The 18,457-nt window shown below is 50.5% G+C and overlaps 1 protein-coding gene and 1 non-coding gene across 2 annotated transcripts; both read right to left on the reverse strand.

The window, feature by feature from the left end:
• Positions 1-8,202: 8,202 nt before the first annotated feature.
• snai1b (snail family zinc finger 1b) lies at positions 8,203-10,208 on the reverse strand. The gene is made up of 3 exons (XM_040192616.2): positions 9,884-10,208; positions 9,096-9,677; positions 8,203-8,873 (listed from the first exon to the last, which is right to left on the reverse strand). The coding sequence occupies exons 1-3, from the start codon at positions 9,966-9,968 to the stop codon at positions 8,692-8,694; spliced, it is 849 nt and encodes a 282-aa protein (XP_040048550.2). The 5' UTR covers positions 9,969-10,208; the 3' UTR covers positions 8,203-8,691.
• Positions 10,209-14,186: 3,978 nt separating this feature from the next.
• Positions 14,187-14,258, reverse strand: trnaa-ugc (transfer RNA alanine (anticodon UGC)). Its single transcript has one exon. It is a non-coding gene; the product is annotated as a tRNA-Ala (tRNA).
• Between the last annotated feature and the right edge of the window lie 4,199 nt (positions 14,259-18,457).

The following is an 18,457-nucleotide window of genomic DNA, read 5'->3' on the forward strand; positions in this document are numbered from 1 at the left end:
AGAAGTGGAGCACAATCACCACCGAGCCGCTTTCCCTTGGAACTCACCGTCTTTGAAGCTGCCGTCGCCATCTTGGACTACAGACGTTGCCATGTTGTTATTTTCCAAAGCAGCGAACAGGAAGTGACGCGCACACGTCTCTGCTTGAGACCTGTCAATCAGCGTGAAGCCCCGCCCTAAGGCATCCCCTGCTTTAAGGTCTGTTTGACTCTAAATGGACCATCAGTTACTAAATGAACATCCTGCTGAAGACTGAAGACCAACAAGTATCATTCCAGTGAAAACAGATGTTCTCGCATCTGGAAAAGCTTTAATTGTGTGTGTGTGTTTTTGTGTGTGTTTGTGCGTCACGTGGGAATCCTCTCAGTATTCTCCGCAGGGGGCGGCAGTAGGGGGAGTTAAAAAAAAAAACAAGCTCTCCGCAGGTAACGACTTCAGTGTGTTGGTGTGTTTTTATTTCATCTGTGTGATATTTAAATTGCGTTACACCCAAACAGACGTATTCAGGCTCTGCAGCAGGACAAACTCTCCCAGCTGCACGTGGATCACAGACTTCCTGTCAGACAGGAAGCAGCACGTGAAGCTGGGGAAACATGTCTCAGCCTCTCGGACCATCAGCACCGGTTCCCCCCAAGGCTGCGTTCTTTCCCCTCTGCTCTTCTCCCTGTACACCAACAGCTGCACCTCCAGCCACCAGTCCGTCAAGCTCCTGAAGTTTGCGGATGACACCACCCTCATTGGACTGATCTCTGGTGGGGACGAGTCCGCCTACAGGTGGAGTCTGACCATCTGGTGTCCTGGTGCAGTCAGAACAACCTGGAGCTCAACGCTCAGAAGACAGCGGAGATGGTTGAAGATTTTAGGAAGAACAGAGCCCCACCCTCCCCCATCACCCTGTGTGACTCCCCCGTCACTATTGTGGACTCCTTCCGTTTCCTGGGCTCCATCATCACCCAGGACCTCAAGTGGGAGCTGAACATCAGCTCCATCACCAAGAAGGCTCAGCAGAGGTTGTTCTTCCTGAGGCAGCTGAAGAAACTCAACCTGCCAAAGACGATGATGGTCCACTTCTACACGGCCATCATGGAGTCCGTCCTCTGCTCCTCCATCACCGACTGGTACGCTGCAGCCACAGCCAAGGACAAGGGCAGGCTTCAGCGTGTCCTCCGCTCTGCAGAGAGGGTGATCGGCTGCAATCTGCCGTCCCTGCAGGACTTGTTCGCTTCCAGGTCTCTGAAGCAGCTACAAAGATGGTAGCCGACCCCTCTCACCCCGGACAAAACCTGTTTGTGCTCCTTCCATCTGGCAGGAGGCTGAGGTCCATCAGGACTACGACCTCCTCAACAGAACCCGGTCCCCCACTGACTGACTCGGACATTCCAACATGTCTCTTTCTTTCTCACTGCACACGTCACTTTCAGTTGTCCCTTTCTGTTCGCTTTTATTTTTATTTTTAAACCTTATTTTTTTAAATATTTTGAACTTTTATTCCTTTATTTTTAAACTAACCCACAGCATTATATTTTATTTTATTCCTCGTGCACTGTTGTCTTGTTGTGTTTCCTGATCCGTCCTGAGAGCCGCCGCGTGCGCGTGTTTGGTCACATGTGCGTGCATGCGTTGCCACCGTGCACTGCTTTGGTGTAGTTGGGCCCTGTAGCTGGTAATCTGAGCATAGAGATTAGAAAGAAAAACAGCAGAGAAGAATGTCTTTGGTTGAGCCAGAGAGGAATTTACAACGGCCTTCAGGCTGCTTTGACCTCTCTCTCTCTCTCTGTCTCTCTCTCTCTCTCTATGTCTCTCTCTCTATGTCTGTCTCTCTCTCTCTCTGTCTCACACACACAAACACACAAACACCTAAAAGAAAAATCTGCGTTTTCTACGATAAATTGTCTCATTAGATGAATCTTTTCTTACCAGATAACTTTCCTCTCCGTCGCCAGTGAAGAGAGATTTTAGTCATAATGACCTCATTAGTTGGAATGAAATCAATAGTCACACATGCCACGTTCCATATGGTCTGTTTGTATAGAAAACATGTGTTGGAGGCACGATAAGCTCCCTGTATCTTAATTAACTTCTTTAGTGTCACCGTGTTGTGTCTGGATCTGTGTTCTTCACTCTCTGTGATTGCAGCTTCAGCTCGTTTCCCTTTGTGGCTCGTTTGACATCCTCAGATTCACAGATTCTCGGCGCGTCCGATAATAAGTATAAGATAATATACAATATTGTTCAGCCGAGAGGCTCTTCATCGGAAGGGGCGGAGAACTGATGTCACCTCCTTTCAGAGACATGATCCCCCCCAAAACAAATCAGAACCAAGCGGGACGCAGAGAGAGGATGTGTCTCAATGACGCGTTGCCGTCTGTCGCCACGGCGATGTCGCCCTGCTCGCGGCTTCTGAGGCGGACACATGGAGGGAGTTCTGGTTTCAGAGGGACAGCTGTGTGTCTACTGAAGGAAGCCCCGACCACCTGACCTGAGCCCCCCTGACCTGAGCCCCCTCGCTCCGTCACACACCGGCAACCTGTGCGCGTGTGTGTGTGTGTGTGTGTGTGTGTGTGTGTGTGTGCGTGAGGACAGAGGGAAAGGATCCGCAGGTCTCTGCACAGACGAGGGGGACGGACAGGTGTTGGGGGACAGGAGGTGCCGTGTGACCCGGGGGCGTGGTCAGGTGGTGACACACCTGTCGCTACTTGCACGAGAGGGTCCGGTTACACACAAGCACACTCACACAGACACACAAAAAGCGTGCACATCCACCTGACCATGTGCTGGTGTGAGTGTGAGGTGCAGCAGAAGGATATGAGGGGGGGGGGGTCGGTTACCGGGGAGAAGGAGAGAGAGACTGTGATCAATTGTTGTTTTCCAGCACAGTGGCGTGAGTTGGGGCGCGGGTCATGTGACTCGCTGTCGTGCAGAAAGAGAGCACGGCGGTCGAGCTTCGTTGGGCCTTCAGGGCGAAATCACCAGACGAGTTCAAGCCTCGATTCAGTCGATTCACCCGGTGCTCAACATTCTTCTCTCTCGGCTCTTAGTGGACTTTGCTGATATTTCCCTTAAAGCGCCTTTAACTCACCTCGTTGCTTGTTGCGCAATCACAAGCATCGCCCCCCCCCCCCTCCGATTCCGCCCCCCCCCCCGCGGTTCCCCCTCAGAGCCCAGTGTAAGCGGACACCGGGAGCCGTGTTCCTCTAAACCCTCCTCGCAGATGGGAGGAGATGGGAGGAGATGGGCGTCTGGCCCCCGGGTGTGGATTTCAGGCAGGTGCACTCGGCTTCCCCGCGGCTCCTCGCCGGAGACGGGACAGGACGGGGCAAGACGGGAGGAGGGGGGGGGAGGAAGAGGAGGGTGGGGGAGGCAATCTGTGCTCTCTGCAGTCGCTCACAGAAAAGATCCCCAACTCAAAAGGGCCGGTCTCCACCCGCCTCCACCCCCCCCAACCCCTCCCTCCCTCGCTCCCTAACATATCCCTCATTGACTGGAATGCGTCGGGACAATAGAACTGTCCTGGTCCTTTTCGGCTGGCGAACCCCCCCCCCCCCCCCCCCGGGCCCACGCAGGCCCTGACAGGAGGACAAAAGTGCACCTTGCACCTCTCAGCACCACCAGCAGAACCCCGGGGGGGCCAATACCTGAGTACCCGCATACCTGTGGTAAAGGATAAGGATTAAACTTCACATCACTATAAAACCACGTTGCAAAAGCATCAAAACTGACGCAGCGACGCCGATGCGACGTGATTCTTACGTAAGAAGAAACGACATCGTTTGAAATCAGAGGCATCACAGCAGAACTCGCCGGAGCTCCTGCTTTCATTCACTGTTTTCCACGTTGGGGGGAAGAGTTCACCTCCGTCAGCTCTCGCTCACGTCGGGACTCGCTTGCCCCCCTCGTCCTTTTTCTCGCACGCCGCCTTTTAGACCTCGTTTGCTCACAGCTGAAATAAATCACAGTTTACTGACATTTCTGAACGCGTCGGCTTAATCCTCATCAACCAACAGCTCCCAGTACCCCCGACCCCCCCGACCCATGTGTGTTAAGCCACGGTCACATTACCGCCTGAGCACCTCGACAAGTGGTGCTACTGGAACCTTCACGCGGCTCCCGTCTCCTGCAGTCGCTCCTCTTGTTGGTTGAATTAACATGAATCAGGTTAAATGTAGCAGATTGTTTCAGTAGAATATTGGTGAGAAGTCGAAGACGACGTCACACGTTGGAGGAGAGAAAACAAAAGAGGGAATGAATCCCCTCAGAGGAGGCGACTTACACATCTGGAACGTCATCTCGACAAAAACCCAAATCAACTGGAAGGAGGACTCACGGACTCCGCCCCTAAACACACCTTCAGCCCAGGTGACGTCATTTAAAGATTCAAACATCGGGACATTTCCGCGACCCTCTCCGACAACGAGAAGGTCGACGGTGCTTTGAACCATTTGGGTCCAACGGAGAGACCCATCTCCGTCACACACACACACACACACACACACACACACACACACACACACAGCATCCTGCCTCCATCTTCTCTGACCTCTGACCTGTGGGACACAGATGAGGAAACAGTGCCAGCCACAAAACACTGAAATACTCAGTCAGGTTTGGGAAAATATTAGATTACTGAAGTCTGAGATCTCGTTGGGTCTTGGCTTGACCCGGTCCACAGTCTCATGGAGAGGCAGCGCTGAGTAACGTCTCTGCAGCCGGTCGGAGGGTTAAAGCCTTCGCCCCACTGACTCACTCAGCCGTGCGGCCCTCTGCCAGCTCTCGCTCCGCGTCCTGGCGTGCACGCAAACAGCTGGGCGGCGCCCAGATGCTTCGCATCAGCAGGTTTTTTTTCCATTCAGGAAGAGCTGTTTAAACAAGACTGACGGGCCGCTTCCTGCGTCCCGAACATGAGGAACCCGTCTGTCGTTAGCGCGCAGCGCCGCTCCCGGCTACTAAGATCGGGAGGGCGGAGCTAGTGCGGCCCTCGGGGTCGCCCCCCCGGGGTCGCCCCCCGGGGCTCGTATGTTCCTTGCCAGTTGATTGTTTCTGTTTCCAAGATGACGCCACTCTTAACAGAATAAAAGTCCCCCGGCTGCAGACTGTCAAACATCAGCATCCAGGTTTCTAATTTACTGTTGTTTCTCAGTAAAAAAACATTTTTTTTGTTTAGTTATTATTCAGTAATCACAACACACTTAGATGATGTGTCACCTTTCATACATACAGGGGAGAGGGGTGAATAAAACAAAGATTAAAGTACTTAATATACTGCACAGATAAAACCAAGCGATAGAATATCGAAAGGCAGAAATAAGTAAGAAACCAGAGCAGTCGCCCCCTGGTGGTTACTGGAGAGAATGCAGCTTTAGGGAAGACCGCCTTGTTTTGCCGAAGAGTTTCAAAAAAAAAATCAAGAGAGAAACGGCCCGACATTCGTTCCGCGGAAACAACGGACAAGAAAACTTTAAACCACCGGCAATCCCCTTTTCTTGGTAATTAAGTCAGCACAACATTATTTCCTGCTTTGGGAAAATCCAATTATGGACTTTGCCTGGAGAGCCGAGGGCGGCCTTCTTCCGCTGTTAGACGGCCGTATTGTGTGTCTGTCACTAATGGCTCAGGAATGTCGCATTAGTCAAGGGCCGCATGCGTGACGCCGCCAACATTAAAACACCAATATGATATCACACTCGCCAAGAAAGAAGGGCGACAGGCCCGGTGATCTCATTGCCTCAAAGCTACAGGGTGATGGACGGCCTCCCACGCACGGGGGAGCAGAGCGACGTCGTCCCCCCCCCCCCAAGCAAGGTGTCGGGGATGGATTTCAAAGATGACGGCGTTCGGTGACATGTTTTTGAGGGGGTGGATATTCAAAGGAAGAAACATCATCTGGCTGTATTTGGCACATTGTGTGTCCATCCTTGAACTTAAAAGGACAAATCAAATTAAAAGAAATGCTTACTTACCTGATATTTATCAGCCTGGATGCTGTCGGTGTGGGTTGCAGTGTTGGAGGCGTCGGCCGTCGAGATGTCGGCATTCTCTCCAATAAAATGGGACCGCGTGGCGCTCGGATCGGTGTGGTTCAATTTATCCACATCTGATAAACTCAACCACACTGTTTCTGTTTCAGAAGAATTACTCACAAGGACCACACTGCTGCCATAAGATTCATGCTACAAGCATTTTCTTTCATTCAAGCATTCTGAAAAGTTAAGAGACAGCCTAATGCCTCAAAGCTGCATTCTGTGCAGTGACCAGCAGGGGGCGACTCCTCTGCTCCCATAGACGTCTATGAGGAAATGACTCTACTTCTCTGTAGTGACCAGCAGGGGGCGACTCCTCTGCTCCCATAGACGTCTATGAGGAAATGACTCTACTTCTCTGTAGTGACCAGCAGGGGGCGACTCCTCTGCTCCCATAGACGTCTATGAGGAAATGACTCTACTTCTCTGTAGTGACCAGCAGGGGGCGACTCCTCTGCTCCCATAGACGTCTATGAGGAAATGACTCTACTTCTCTGTAGTGACCAGCAGGGGGCGACTCCTCTGCTCCCATAGACGTCTATGAGGAAATGACTCTACTTCTCTGTAGTGACCAGCAGGGGGCGACTCCTCTGCTCCCATAGACGTCTATGAGGAAATGACTCTACTTCTCTGTAGTGACCAGCAGGGGGCGACTCCTCTGCTCCCATAGACGTCTATGAGGAAATGACTCTACTTCTATGTAGTGACCAGCAGGGGGCGACTCCTCTGCTCCCATAGACGTCTATGAGGAAATGACTCTACTTCTGTGTAGTGACCAGCAGGGGGCGACTCCTCTGCTCCCATAGACGTCTATGAGGAAATGACTCTACTTCTCTCTTGATTTTTTCCCTCAGTAAACATTGTAAACGTGAGTTTAGGGTCTCAGTCTGTAGTTCCAGGTGCTCTTCAATACAGCATGATGTTCATTTAGTGAACTATGGTCCATGTAGTCAAACAGGGCATGAAGGATGCTTTAGGGCGGGGCTTAGCAGGATCAATAGCGTGATTGGTTGTTTGTTTTCACTTCACTTTATAAAAGTTGAAATTTAGGTTACCAAAAAAGTCTCTCCTGTCGTGTCACTCCACAAGACGCCGAAGATGGCTGCAGCATCAAGGGGGGGGGGGGGGGGGGGGGCTTTACCCCATCAGGCCGTACTTCACCTTCTCTGCTGGTGGTGCAGACGTAGTTCGGCCTGCGGTCTGTGTGACTCACTACCTGCGAAGGTGTGCAGCAGCTACATGACGAGAAATCCCCCTTTATCAGAGAAAAGCTCTTTATTCAATACGCCTGCGTGTGTGTGTGTGTGTGTGTGTGTGTGTGTCTGTGTGAGTCACACAGGCGCTTCGGGGTGCTGTTTACATTTGGCAATTTGATCCTGAGCCTCTTCAACCCCCCCAACACACACACACACACACACACACACGTGCATCCACCTCTCAACACTAAGGGCTATCAGAGGAAACGCTGGCATTGGTGTGTGTGTGTGTGTGTGTGGGGGGGGGGGGGGGTCAGCAGGGCAGCGGGGATCGCAGACACACTGCTGCCATATGTGCAGCCTGGATGTTCCCTCTCAGCGGAGCACAGACTCCCTGCAGAGACCCTCCGGGACGTCGGCCTCCTGATTATTCGGTTATTATTTTTCCTGCCGCAGAAAGTGGTTCAGTGGTTCATTCCCACACTGTTCCAATCCCAGATCTAGAAAACTGTGAGACTTTTTGAGCGCTCATAAGGGATCTGAGGGATTTACCCACAATTCATAGCCGTGTGATTTTAAACAAGGTGGAAGTTGGAGACGTAAGAAAAAAAACTCCACATGACTTTCCTCAGAGACGGACCCTAAAACCAGAGGATTAAATCACCCGCCTGCGACATTCACCACACAGTGTTAATCGGTCGTCACGGTGACGTAGATGATTTTCGACCACCACCTCGGAGCGATCGGGGTTTAAGGCCTACAGTCCTCTTTGCATCGGGCAGCCCCCCCCCCCCCCCACCAGCCCCTCTTCAACATGAGTCCCTCTATGTGCTGACAGCCTGGCAGGTGTGTGCAGGTGCCCCCCCCCCCCCTGATCACTCACCATCACGCTAACATCCCCCCCCCCCCTCCTCTGGACACGCCCTTCCTGTCCCGATGAATCATTCCGACCCGTTGAAACACTGATTCATGTTCAAACACGCCGATCGTTTTGTTTTTTTTAAACAAAGCTTTTATTTACATGTTGCAGAACAAAAGTATTCAGCACAGAAAAACACGTCTAAATAAACATGCTTCACACTGTAAACTGACGACACAGTAAAAGTTCTCTTTGGTCCGGTTTAAGTGGCCGTCCCGTGTGCGAGCGGGTCACCGGTCGACGAGGTCACAGCCGACGCGTCTCTCAGCGCGCCGACAGGACAGCTGTCCCAACACACACACACACACACACATGCCATGTATGTGCAGTATGGTGAGGAATGACACACACACACACACACACACACACACACACACTCAGGCAGCTGCTGCGTGGCCCGAGTCCCGGACCGGCCGGCACCGATGCAGCTCCCTGGGAATTAACTGGATGTCCAGCTGCCCTCAAGATCACATCCACGCAGCAGACGAGTCCCGAGGAAAGGGCCCGGTCACTGTTATAAAAAGGGGTGGGGGGTCTTTGTCTCTTGTTGGGGGGGGGCCTACGAGGCGGGGCAGCACCCGGAGGCGCTGTGTTTGAGCAGCAGGGACATGCGGCTGAAGGTCCGCGAGCAGGAGCCACACTGGTACTTCTTGACCTCGGAGTGCGTCTGCAGGTGGGCGCGCAGGTTGGAGCGGTCGGCGAAGGCCCGGTTACAGTGCTGACAGGCGAAGGGCCGCTCACCTGGTGGGGGGGGGGGGAACAACAGCGCGTTAGGACGGTGCACTTAACAGGACAGAATGAGGAGGGGGGGGGGGTCATTGTTTTTCAAATGATCCGCAGACAAAAGAGCGGGAACGACCTTTATTTACGTGAATGCAGAGCCGTCGCGATTAGATCGCCAAGCAAAGACATTAAGGAGGGGTCACCGGATGTCACCGGACAGCGAGCGGGATCGGTCCGTACCTGTGTGCGTGCGGATGTGACCCCGGAGCAGCCACGGCCGGGAGAAGGCCTTTCCGCAGGTGGGGCAGACGCAGGGCAGCGTGTGCGAGCGGATGTGCATCTTCAGGGCGCCCAGGCTGGTGTACTCCTTGGGGCAGTGTTTGCAGTGGAAGGCCGGGCGGGCGGCGGCGGCGGCGGCCTCGGGGGGGAGAGGCGAGGAATGCTGCTGCCGGGCGCGCTGGGACGCCTGGTGGTGGGACGCCTGGTGGTGGGACGCCTGGTGGTGGGACAGCGCCGAGAGGCTGCTGTAGCTGCTGGTGCAGCGCAGGCAGTGGAACGCGTGCTGCACCACGTCCGGGCTGGGGGGGTCGGAGGTGCGCCCGCCGTCCTCCTCCTCCTCCTCTTCCTCGCTGCTGGACGGAGCGCTGCTGAGGTCCAGGGGGCCGAGCGGCGAGGGGGACGGAGACGCGGGCGCGATGGGGGACAGGGGCGCCGGCAGGACGCCCACGCCACGGAAGGAGGGGCCGGTCGGGTAGCAGGTCAGGGCGAAGCTGCCGTTCTGCGTCGGGAGCTCGGCCTGCGCAAAGCTTTCTGGGACAAACGCTGGAGGGCAGAAGAGGAAGGAACTGATGAAGCACTAAAAGTCATTCTTGAGTGTCCCGTTACAGTTTAACCCCCGATCCATCTGGTTTCCCCATTAGCGGATCATCAAGGTGTCCCAGGAGAACATGCAGGGTGGGAAAAGTCCCCAACTTATTTATCTCTTTGACAAAACCACACGTCAGATCACGGATGCACCGAGAACCTACCCGCCTGGCTCTCCAGCTGGCTGTCCCGGTCCCAGGAGGGCTTCCTGTTGGAGAAGTACTTCTTCACGAGGAACGAACGAGGCATGATGAGCAACGGAAGAACGGTGCGTCCCGCTGGGGCGGAGCTGCGGAGAGGGAGCGCGGGTCCACGCTGAGCGGAGCGGAGTGGATGTGGCTGCGGAGGTGCGTCCTGCTCATATAGTTACCGAGGGGAGAAGCGGCGCGGGGGGGGCTGGGGGGCTGGGGGGGCGTGTCTCGACCCAGAAACACACCCCGCACGTCGGGGCGCTCGCCACAGGTGACCGATGGACCAGAAGCTGGAGGCGCAGATCTGCCCCCGCCCCCGCCCCCCCCCCAGCTCCCCCCCCCGGCCCCGCCCCCCGAGGCTCATCACGAGGTGCAAATCTGCGCGCAGGGCGACCAGGGTTCGGTTTCAATGCGCGAGAACTCTTCAAAGGAGAGAAAGGAGAAGTTGATGAAGTCAAGACGTCCTCGGCTTGTTCTCCTTTGACTCCACGTTCCTTCACTGAAGGTGTCATGGCGGCCCGGAGCGGCAGCGCCCCCTGTCGGCTCAATGAGCTACAACGGATAAGAACACGTGGGACAAGTGCGTGAGATCATCTAACAAACCGACAAAAAACAACTGAATATATGAACCGATGTATTTCGTGTTTTAAAATCCCTCTGAATGATTAGTGTGTAAATATTATTATATATAATATATAATATAATATAAAATATAATTTGTTCAAATACGGATCCATGACCGCATTTCCTCTTTCAACATCGCGCTTTGTAACATTTCATGTCCGATATAATTTTATTTCGACAGTTTTTTGTACTTTAAAAAACAGCTGACGTTTCCAATTCGGTTCCCATTACTATTATTTAACTTCTTATAACTTCTTTCAGCTTCTCTCTTGTATTAAATCTTTGTTGTTGGAATGAACTTTTGTCTATTTTAGTAGAATGTTTTATTTGATTAATTCTACTGTTTCCTTTGTTGGTGAAAGTTGTATTAATTCTACACTTGTGTGTTTATATTTGTTCTCTGTTGCTTTTAATCGCTGCTTGTTGTGTGAAGATGTTTGTTTGCATGATCCCTCCCCCCCCCCTCCGCCGTGATGCGGTCACGTGATCTACGGACATGAGGCCTGTTGTTTTTGTGCCCGCCATTAGACAGGAATGTCCCCGTCCTCGTCTGTCCTCTTTAGCATCGCAAAGAGCCTGAAAGCCCCTCGTTGAGGGGGGGTAAATGTATGCACCTGTGCAAAAGGCGCCATTGTCGCGGCCTCCCAAACGTTCACACGTCGTTGGCGCCACACACAAAAGACACACACAAGGACACACACAAAGACACACACAAGGACACACACAAGGACACACACTAGCGGCAGTAATCCGAGCTGTGATGTTTGGAGCTTTAAACAGGAACACTGGTTTTAATATTAATTCTAAGAAACAATAATTAATAATAATTAACTCTTATTTAAAAAAAGAGAAACGTTATTTCTTGGTGGAAAATGGCTCAAAACATCATCTGGTTTCTAATCTTCTGTGTGAGTTCTGAGACATATTTGACATTGTCATGAAATAAATTGAGGTTATCGACCGTAGATTATTATTGTCTGATGTAGATTTTACTTTTTCAATAAACATGCTGAGTTTTCTCCCTTTCTGAGAATCTCCAATAATCCATGAGCACATTGTGACACGTGATCGATCAAAGCGTGCTTCACGTCTCTGAACCCCACCGAGGCCACGTCACACAGGGGACTCGTCTCCACGTCTCGGTCTCTGACCAGAACCGATCAGAACCGACTACGGGCTCATTTGATCCAGAGGTTGTTGTCTTTGATTGTAAAGGAATCCACCTTAGCTGTGCTTCTGTGTTTCTCACTCACAAACAAAGACACACACACACAGACACACACAGGCCTGAAAACAGGTGATTCCAACATAAACGTTGGTTTTGCTGATGAGATTCAATAAACCTCTCTTGGATTTATTTATTTAGTCTCACTTAAAAGGTTTGAGTGTCAAAGCGTCAAAGACAAAGCTTCCGAAAACGATGCGTTAGATTAAAGAAAGAAGTCTGGTGCACGCAGAACCCTGCTGTATGAAGTCACGTCTCTGCAAATAATACCAACACGTGGAGCAAACTGCTGACGGAGAAAATAAATGGATACTGCAGGAGAGAAGATGGGATGCGACCCCCCAGGAGGAAGAGTGTGAGTGCGGAACATCAGACGGGATGAAGATGAACAATCTCTGAGAGGAGGATTCCTTTATGAGCCCGGAGGTCGGCCTCCTTTCACACCTTTTAGCACAAACGTTGTGGTTGTGGGGGGGGGGGGGGGCACGTGAGGGGTGCTCAGGAGCAGCTTAAAGCCCCTTTAGCATTTAAAACAACAACAGGTAACGGCCACTCCGCCGCATTAACATGTGACCTTTTGTGCACGAGAGGATTGAAAGGACGCCACAGATCCCCTTGGGGGGGGTGGTGGGGGGGGTCCGAAAGATGTCGTTATCGTCTGTGCTGCAGCTTCTGAAGATGGTCTCCATCGTGCATACGAGTGCTTTTACTCCTCTTTTCACCTCTGCATCTCTCTTTGTTTGTGGATGCATATGAACTGGACTGTGTGCACAGAAGCGTGTGTGTGTCTGTGTGTGTCTGTGTGTGCGTTGCTCTACAGTTCACAGGTCCATAAGCTCAGCAGAAGGGAGATAAGTTTATGCAGCGCTGCTTGTACGGACAACACGCACACGCACACACACACGCACACACACACACACGTGCTTCTGCATGAGTTAAAAGTCTGAAGTAAGTCACTGAAATTGATTAAAGACGAGAAAAGTTGTTTTTGTTTTATTTCTATTCTTATTCCTAACATTTGTTTGGTGTGTTCTTATGACAGAAACATTCCTGCACGTCGAGGAGCAAATGAGGCCTCGATTGTTTTAAACTCACCGTGTTTTTTTTCTTTATAAAAATTCAGAGAAACAATCTGGAGTCTGTTTGACTTCACGAAGAGGGAACCGCAAATATGGACTACGTTCCTGGTTTAATAGGAATAATCCTTGGATCACTTCATATTTAGGAAATATAGGTTAAGGCAAATAACTTCCTTCCTCAAAAAGGAAAGAAGAAGCAAAATTGCAATTCCAATATTTCAGTACATTGATCAATGAAATGAAATCAGTGATTGTGAAGTGATGCTTTTGTTTCTCTGACTTTGGACCAGGAGATGATCTCCTCTCTGACAAACAGGTGAGCTCACTTTTTCACTCTGCGACGTGTTTTTATCAGAGCGAATTAGTGTTGTTTGCATTTGAGGCTCAAGTGTAAATAAAGTTTAAATGAATCCGTCAACGCCAGATAATAAAATAACACAAAAGCTGACGCATGATCGAGTTCAAACAAACTAGGAGGTGAGGAAACACGCTCTCATCTTCCTCTCATTATATCAGGTGATGATTGTGTGTGTGTGTGTGTGTGTGTGTGTGTGTGTGTGTGTGTGTGTGTGTGTGTGTGTGTGTGTGTGAGTGTGCGCTTTGATGATACATATGGCCTCATTTAAGGTCATCTCATCTTCAGACGTTTGTTCCTGCAGAGGAGCGCATTCAGAATGGAGACCAGAAGGACTTCCTGAAGGTTGAATCAGAAATGGAAATATTAATTCATGGTTTTGAGATAAATCAATACTTCCTTGATACGAGATCATTAATTCCGGCGATGACGTCATCGCCTCTCAGTGTTCTGAAATGCTTTGTCGTTATTTTCCGACAGTTTCTTATCGTGATAAAAACGCCGAGCTGACGGAGGCTGTTCTGAGATCAGCCGCTAGAGGGCAGCGAGAGACCGACCACGGCCTGTTCAAGGCGAGTAACCGGGAGGTTCAGTGAGGTGCGCAAAGATCTCGCTCATCGAGAGGACCACAGGTTTCACACCAAAGTCACAACTATCACCTCAGGTTGAGCTCTTCTAAATCCTAAAAGCTGCACGTCACGTGATAAAGAAAGACCAGACACCCAGGAATGTGTGATTATCTGTGTGTGTGTGTGTGTTCAACGTCATGTTCCCACGTGACTTTAACCACTTCTGTGCGTTTTCTCCTGTTGACCTGCTGTCTCCTGCAATAGATGCTCCTGATTCCCGATTAAGTAACTATCTTTGACTTACTAAGTCGTTATTTGAAAATATAAGTAAATGTTTCAGGACAGAGGTTATTGAGGGAAAGATGCATATAAACAACTGTGACAACCTTCTTAACGACTAAAGAAAGACACAAAGCAAAAGGAGTGGAGATGCCGGGGATTGAACCCGGGGCCTCATACATGCAAAGCATGCGCTCTACCACTGAGCTACATCCCCGCGGTGAACGGAGGTGTCGATCTGATGTATTTATAGATGAGATAATGGAAAATGTGGTATCTTTTTCGTTGCGGCTGAATTATGTAACACGTCAAGCGTCAACCTCTAGTCTGGTTTCAGCACTTGACCTAGGATCAAGGCTAATGTGGGCTAATGTGGGCTAATGTGGGCCAATGTGGGCTATTTCTTCCTCCTGTTTGTGTGTCCTGCTGCGTCTCAAGAGCCCGAGTTGTTTTTAGTGGTGGTTTGTAAATGTTGAGTTTGTATCTTCATCCTTGCCCCGGGGCTATCTTTAGTCCGCAGGTCATGTTTTGGTTTCAGTTTGGGCCCACAGCTGATCAGTGGGGGGGGGGGGGGACAAAATGTCCCACAGCTTTCTGAGAGAAACTCAGTCGGACACAAGTGGCCTCTGGGCACGTTGCTTCTCAGCAGCCGACGCACCTTAATCCTCCGGGTGGCTTCTGAAATAGCCTCCCCTCTTCTGTTATGCAACGGCCTCCAGGGGAGCTATGTTGGGGTGGGGGGTGTTTGCAGGGGTAGGGGGGGTCTGGAGAGCACAGGCTGTTCTCACTCATGCTGTGTTTGGTAGCACACCCCCTTGCCAAGGACACCACTTCCAGGGCTCTGTTTGCCTTGTAGGGACAGAAGCCACAGCATGGCACGAGGGCATCGGCAGTCCGGGGGACGGGGGGGGGGGGCAAGAAAAGGTGACACGCCACGGGGACAACGTCCTGTCTCCTCCTCCTCCTTCTTCGTCTTCTGCATGATGGATTGGAGCGGCAGGGGGTCTCCCTGGGTTGATGATGGGATTTTGATTTGGACCGTCTGGGCTGAGTAAGGACCGGGTGGACCGGGTGGGCCGGGGGGGCCGGATAGGGTGGGGGGGTTTATCTCCGGACTAAAGGGTGCTGGTGAGGGCAGAATGTTCAGACATGGAATATGAGATGCAGAGAAATTCTTTATCTGAGGCAGCAGGCCTCCACACGCTAGAGAGGACAGATCCAAATAGATCCGCGGGGGAATAAATAATAATAGTAAATAAACATAAAGCTTAGTTAATAAATAATGAACTAGAAGCGAATGGCGCTTTTATTAGTGATCGCGTTTGTATGAAATACAAGAATACTGATTCTTGATTCCTGAAAGTAAATATAAAAAAATGGCCCCCGCTAGTGATAATTTGATATTATATATGAATTATTTAAACGCTCATTAGTTTATGCAAATAGTCACTGACCAGTTTCAACTGATAATCCGGCTTAATGTTTAAGTATACCATGTATTTTTTATTGTAAACTCCTATTCTGAGTTAATAGTAAATACCGCATACATATTATTAAATGTTATGTTAGGACGCCTCTCTGAAAACGTAAGGACTACCACGTCCTGGTTGATCCGCCCGTGGACCAACAAGCCCACATGTTGTTCGCAGATTTGTCCTGGTGTCGTCTGGAAGTTTCCTTCTTATCATCCGCCTGCAGCCGTCCGAGAGAGGCCGCCGGCGAGAAGCGGCACCAACGAAGAAGAGAGGCAGATAACAGGAGCTTTGAGGTCAGAGAGGTGAAGCTTCGTTCTTTCCCGTTTCCTCTCGAGCCGAGAGCAGCGACATGGCAAAGCGCCTCTTCACAATGGAGGAAGCCGCCGTCGAATCAAGTGAAACTGCACAAACGAGTCTGTCCTTTACTGTCGGTCTCAAGTGTAAACACACACACACACACACAAACACACACTTTGCGAGCCAGACTCCTGAGTCACGTGACCACACGCCGCTCCTTAACCACAGACGGAATAACTCCGTCTGGTTTGGTTGAAGGCCTGCGTGCCGGCAGTCAGCTGTCTGGGCTGAGAGAGGAGGGAGGGAGGGGAGAAGGGAGGGAGGGAGGGAGGGAAGGAGGCATCGGTGTGACCTTTCACATATTTTTCTTCAATGGAAACTGTGGGAATCCTGAGAAGCCGCTCGATGTAACGAGCTTTGTGAGTGACACGTGAGCTCATCCATCGGAGGACAGACGCGGCAAACATCTCAGACTGTGTCTGGACATGTCCCACCGGGCCTTGGTGACGTCCTCTGAGAACATTAACACGAGCACAGATGCACACACTGTTCTCACCTAAATGTTTGTGTGTGGGGGGGGGGGGGTGCGTAGCCTAGCACCTGGTAACCGTATAGCCTGAAACCTTATCGCCCGGCGTTCTCTGAGCAGGGCTCGTGCCGTGCTGGACTCTGTGAGAATAACGTGACGAAGGTCGGGGAGAGAAGTGACATAATCCACTGGTGGGGGGGGGGACGAGGGGGGGGCGCTACGGCCCCCGGACGAGGGGGTTTAGGATCCGTGCAGGGGGACAAAGGGCCCCACAGGCTCGGCCACAGGTGGCTTTTGCACGGCTGTTCGGTCGCCACATATGACGTTTACATGGAACCTTCAAGCTTTAAAAGGTGCTGCTTCGTATGTTGTTTTTGGTCAATATATATCAATTACTTCTCTCTAGATATATTTCTGAGAAGTCAAACATAGACTTTAACTTTGGAAAAATAAGACATTTTACAGTTTTTATTTTATGAGCAACGAAGCGCGATTTTAAAAACCAAGCTCATATCAGCAAAATACAAAATACACGCCAGGTTAGTAACTCTGTGAAACACAACAGTTGTATTTGTTCGCACGCATAAATATTAATGAACAAACAAAACTCTTCTTACAGTTCAAGGAAAGGGCAGAAAGTCCACTGTGCTTATTTAAGGCCTACACCTTAAATAATATTACAATGTTGTAGAGAACATGAAATGAATTTGGATAAGAAGATGATCCATCCATCCATCCATCCATCCATCCATTGTCAAACCGCTTATCCTGCACACAGGGTCGCGGGGGGGCTGGAGTCCATCCCAGCCAACTTCAGGCGATAGACAGGGTACATCCTGGATTGGTCGCCAGCCAATCGCAGGGCAACACAGAGACACACAACCATTCACACTCACATACATCTACGGGCAATTTAAAGTCCCCAATTAACCTGATCCCCAGAGCATGTCTTTGGACTGTGGGAGGAAGCCGGAGAACCCGGAGAGAACCCACGCAGACACGGGCCACTGGGCGGAATCGAACCCAGGACCTTCTTGCCGTGAGGCGACAGTGCTAACCACCACGCCACCGTGCCGCCTTAAGAAGATGATGATCTAAGATATTATGACATTTTATGCAATATATACATGAAAAAAATAATATATATACGTACATGCACATATACACCTGCATTAACTCCTCAGCAGTACTAATGAGTAATTGCAATGAATTCATCTGAGTGAAACAAATATGGTAAGAAAAATAACACAATGAATACATGCACAGTGATGAACCGATGGAAACCTTTTATTGAGGAACATGTTTTTGTGAAGTGGGAAAAGTCCTTTTCTTATTCGTTCCCTACTGTTGGAGATACAGTGTGTGCTTGAATGCTCAGCGGTATATTTAGGGGGAAGTAACATGGATTTACTGACCAAACGGGAACTTTACGGGAACTCGGCCCTCTGAAGTTTCTTCCCGGGACGCAGATGTTCAGAGACCCCGAACTTAAAATGTTCACTCGCCCTCACAGTAAAAAAAAGCCCCATTAAAGCGCACAAAACTCTATAGACTTCATACAAACACGAGGCAGTGAGGGACACACACATGCATGGACATGCACAAGTCTTTATTTATTTTTTTGTAATGAAGTATTTACACTGTACGCAGATGCATACATCAGGTTTGTTGGACAGTCAACAACACAAAAGCCACCTGGTAATGATGACAATCTGAACTAAAAGAGAAAAAAGGAAATGATAAATTAGATTAAGACCATTCATGTAGAGTTGAACACGTGTTTACATACATGTTGATGACCACAGGCCTGTTAGAGGCGGTGATAGAGGGCAGACGGTTCTTTAGGACTGCGGCCTCTAAAGTGACCGCCAGGGGGCGTTAAGACTTCCCCACAGCTCATTGGTGGCTCAAATGCTGCATTCGCAAAAGAGCGTCTCTGATTGGCTGATGTGGATTGAGTGGCACGCGGAGGTCCCGTCCCCAAAACCAAGGCGGAGTGATGAAGAAGGACGTGATGATGAGGGTGGAGGGGATTGAGTTATTTTTCCAAATGCAAAATTTAAAGTGACATCAGCAGTGTGACCGGAAGAGGGAAGCTGCTGCTGTTTGATCCGT

This window comes from Gasterosteus aculeatus, chromosome 2 (genome assembly GCF_964276395.1).
Source record: "Gasterosteus aculeatus chromosome 2, fGasAcu3.hap1.1, whole genome shotgun sequence".
Taxonomy (NCBI): Eukaryota; Metazoa; Chordata; class Actinopteri; order Perciformes; family Gasterosteidae; genus Gasterosteus; species Gasterosteus aculeatus.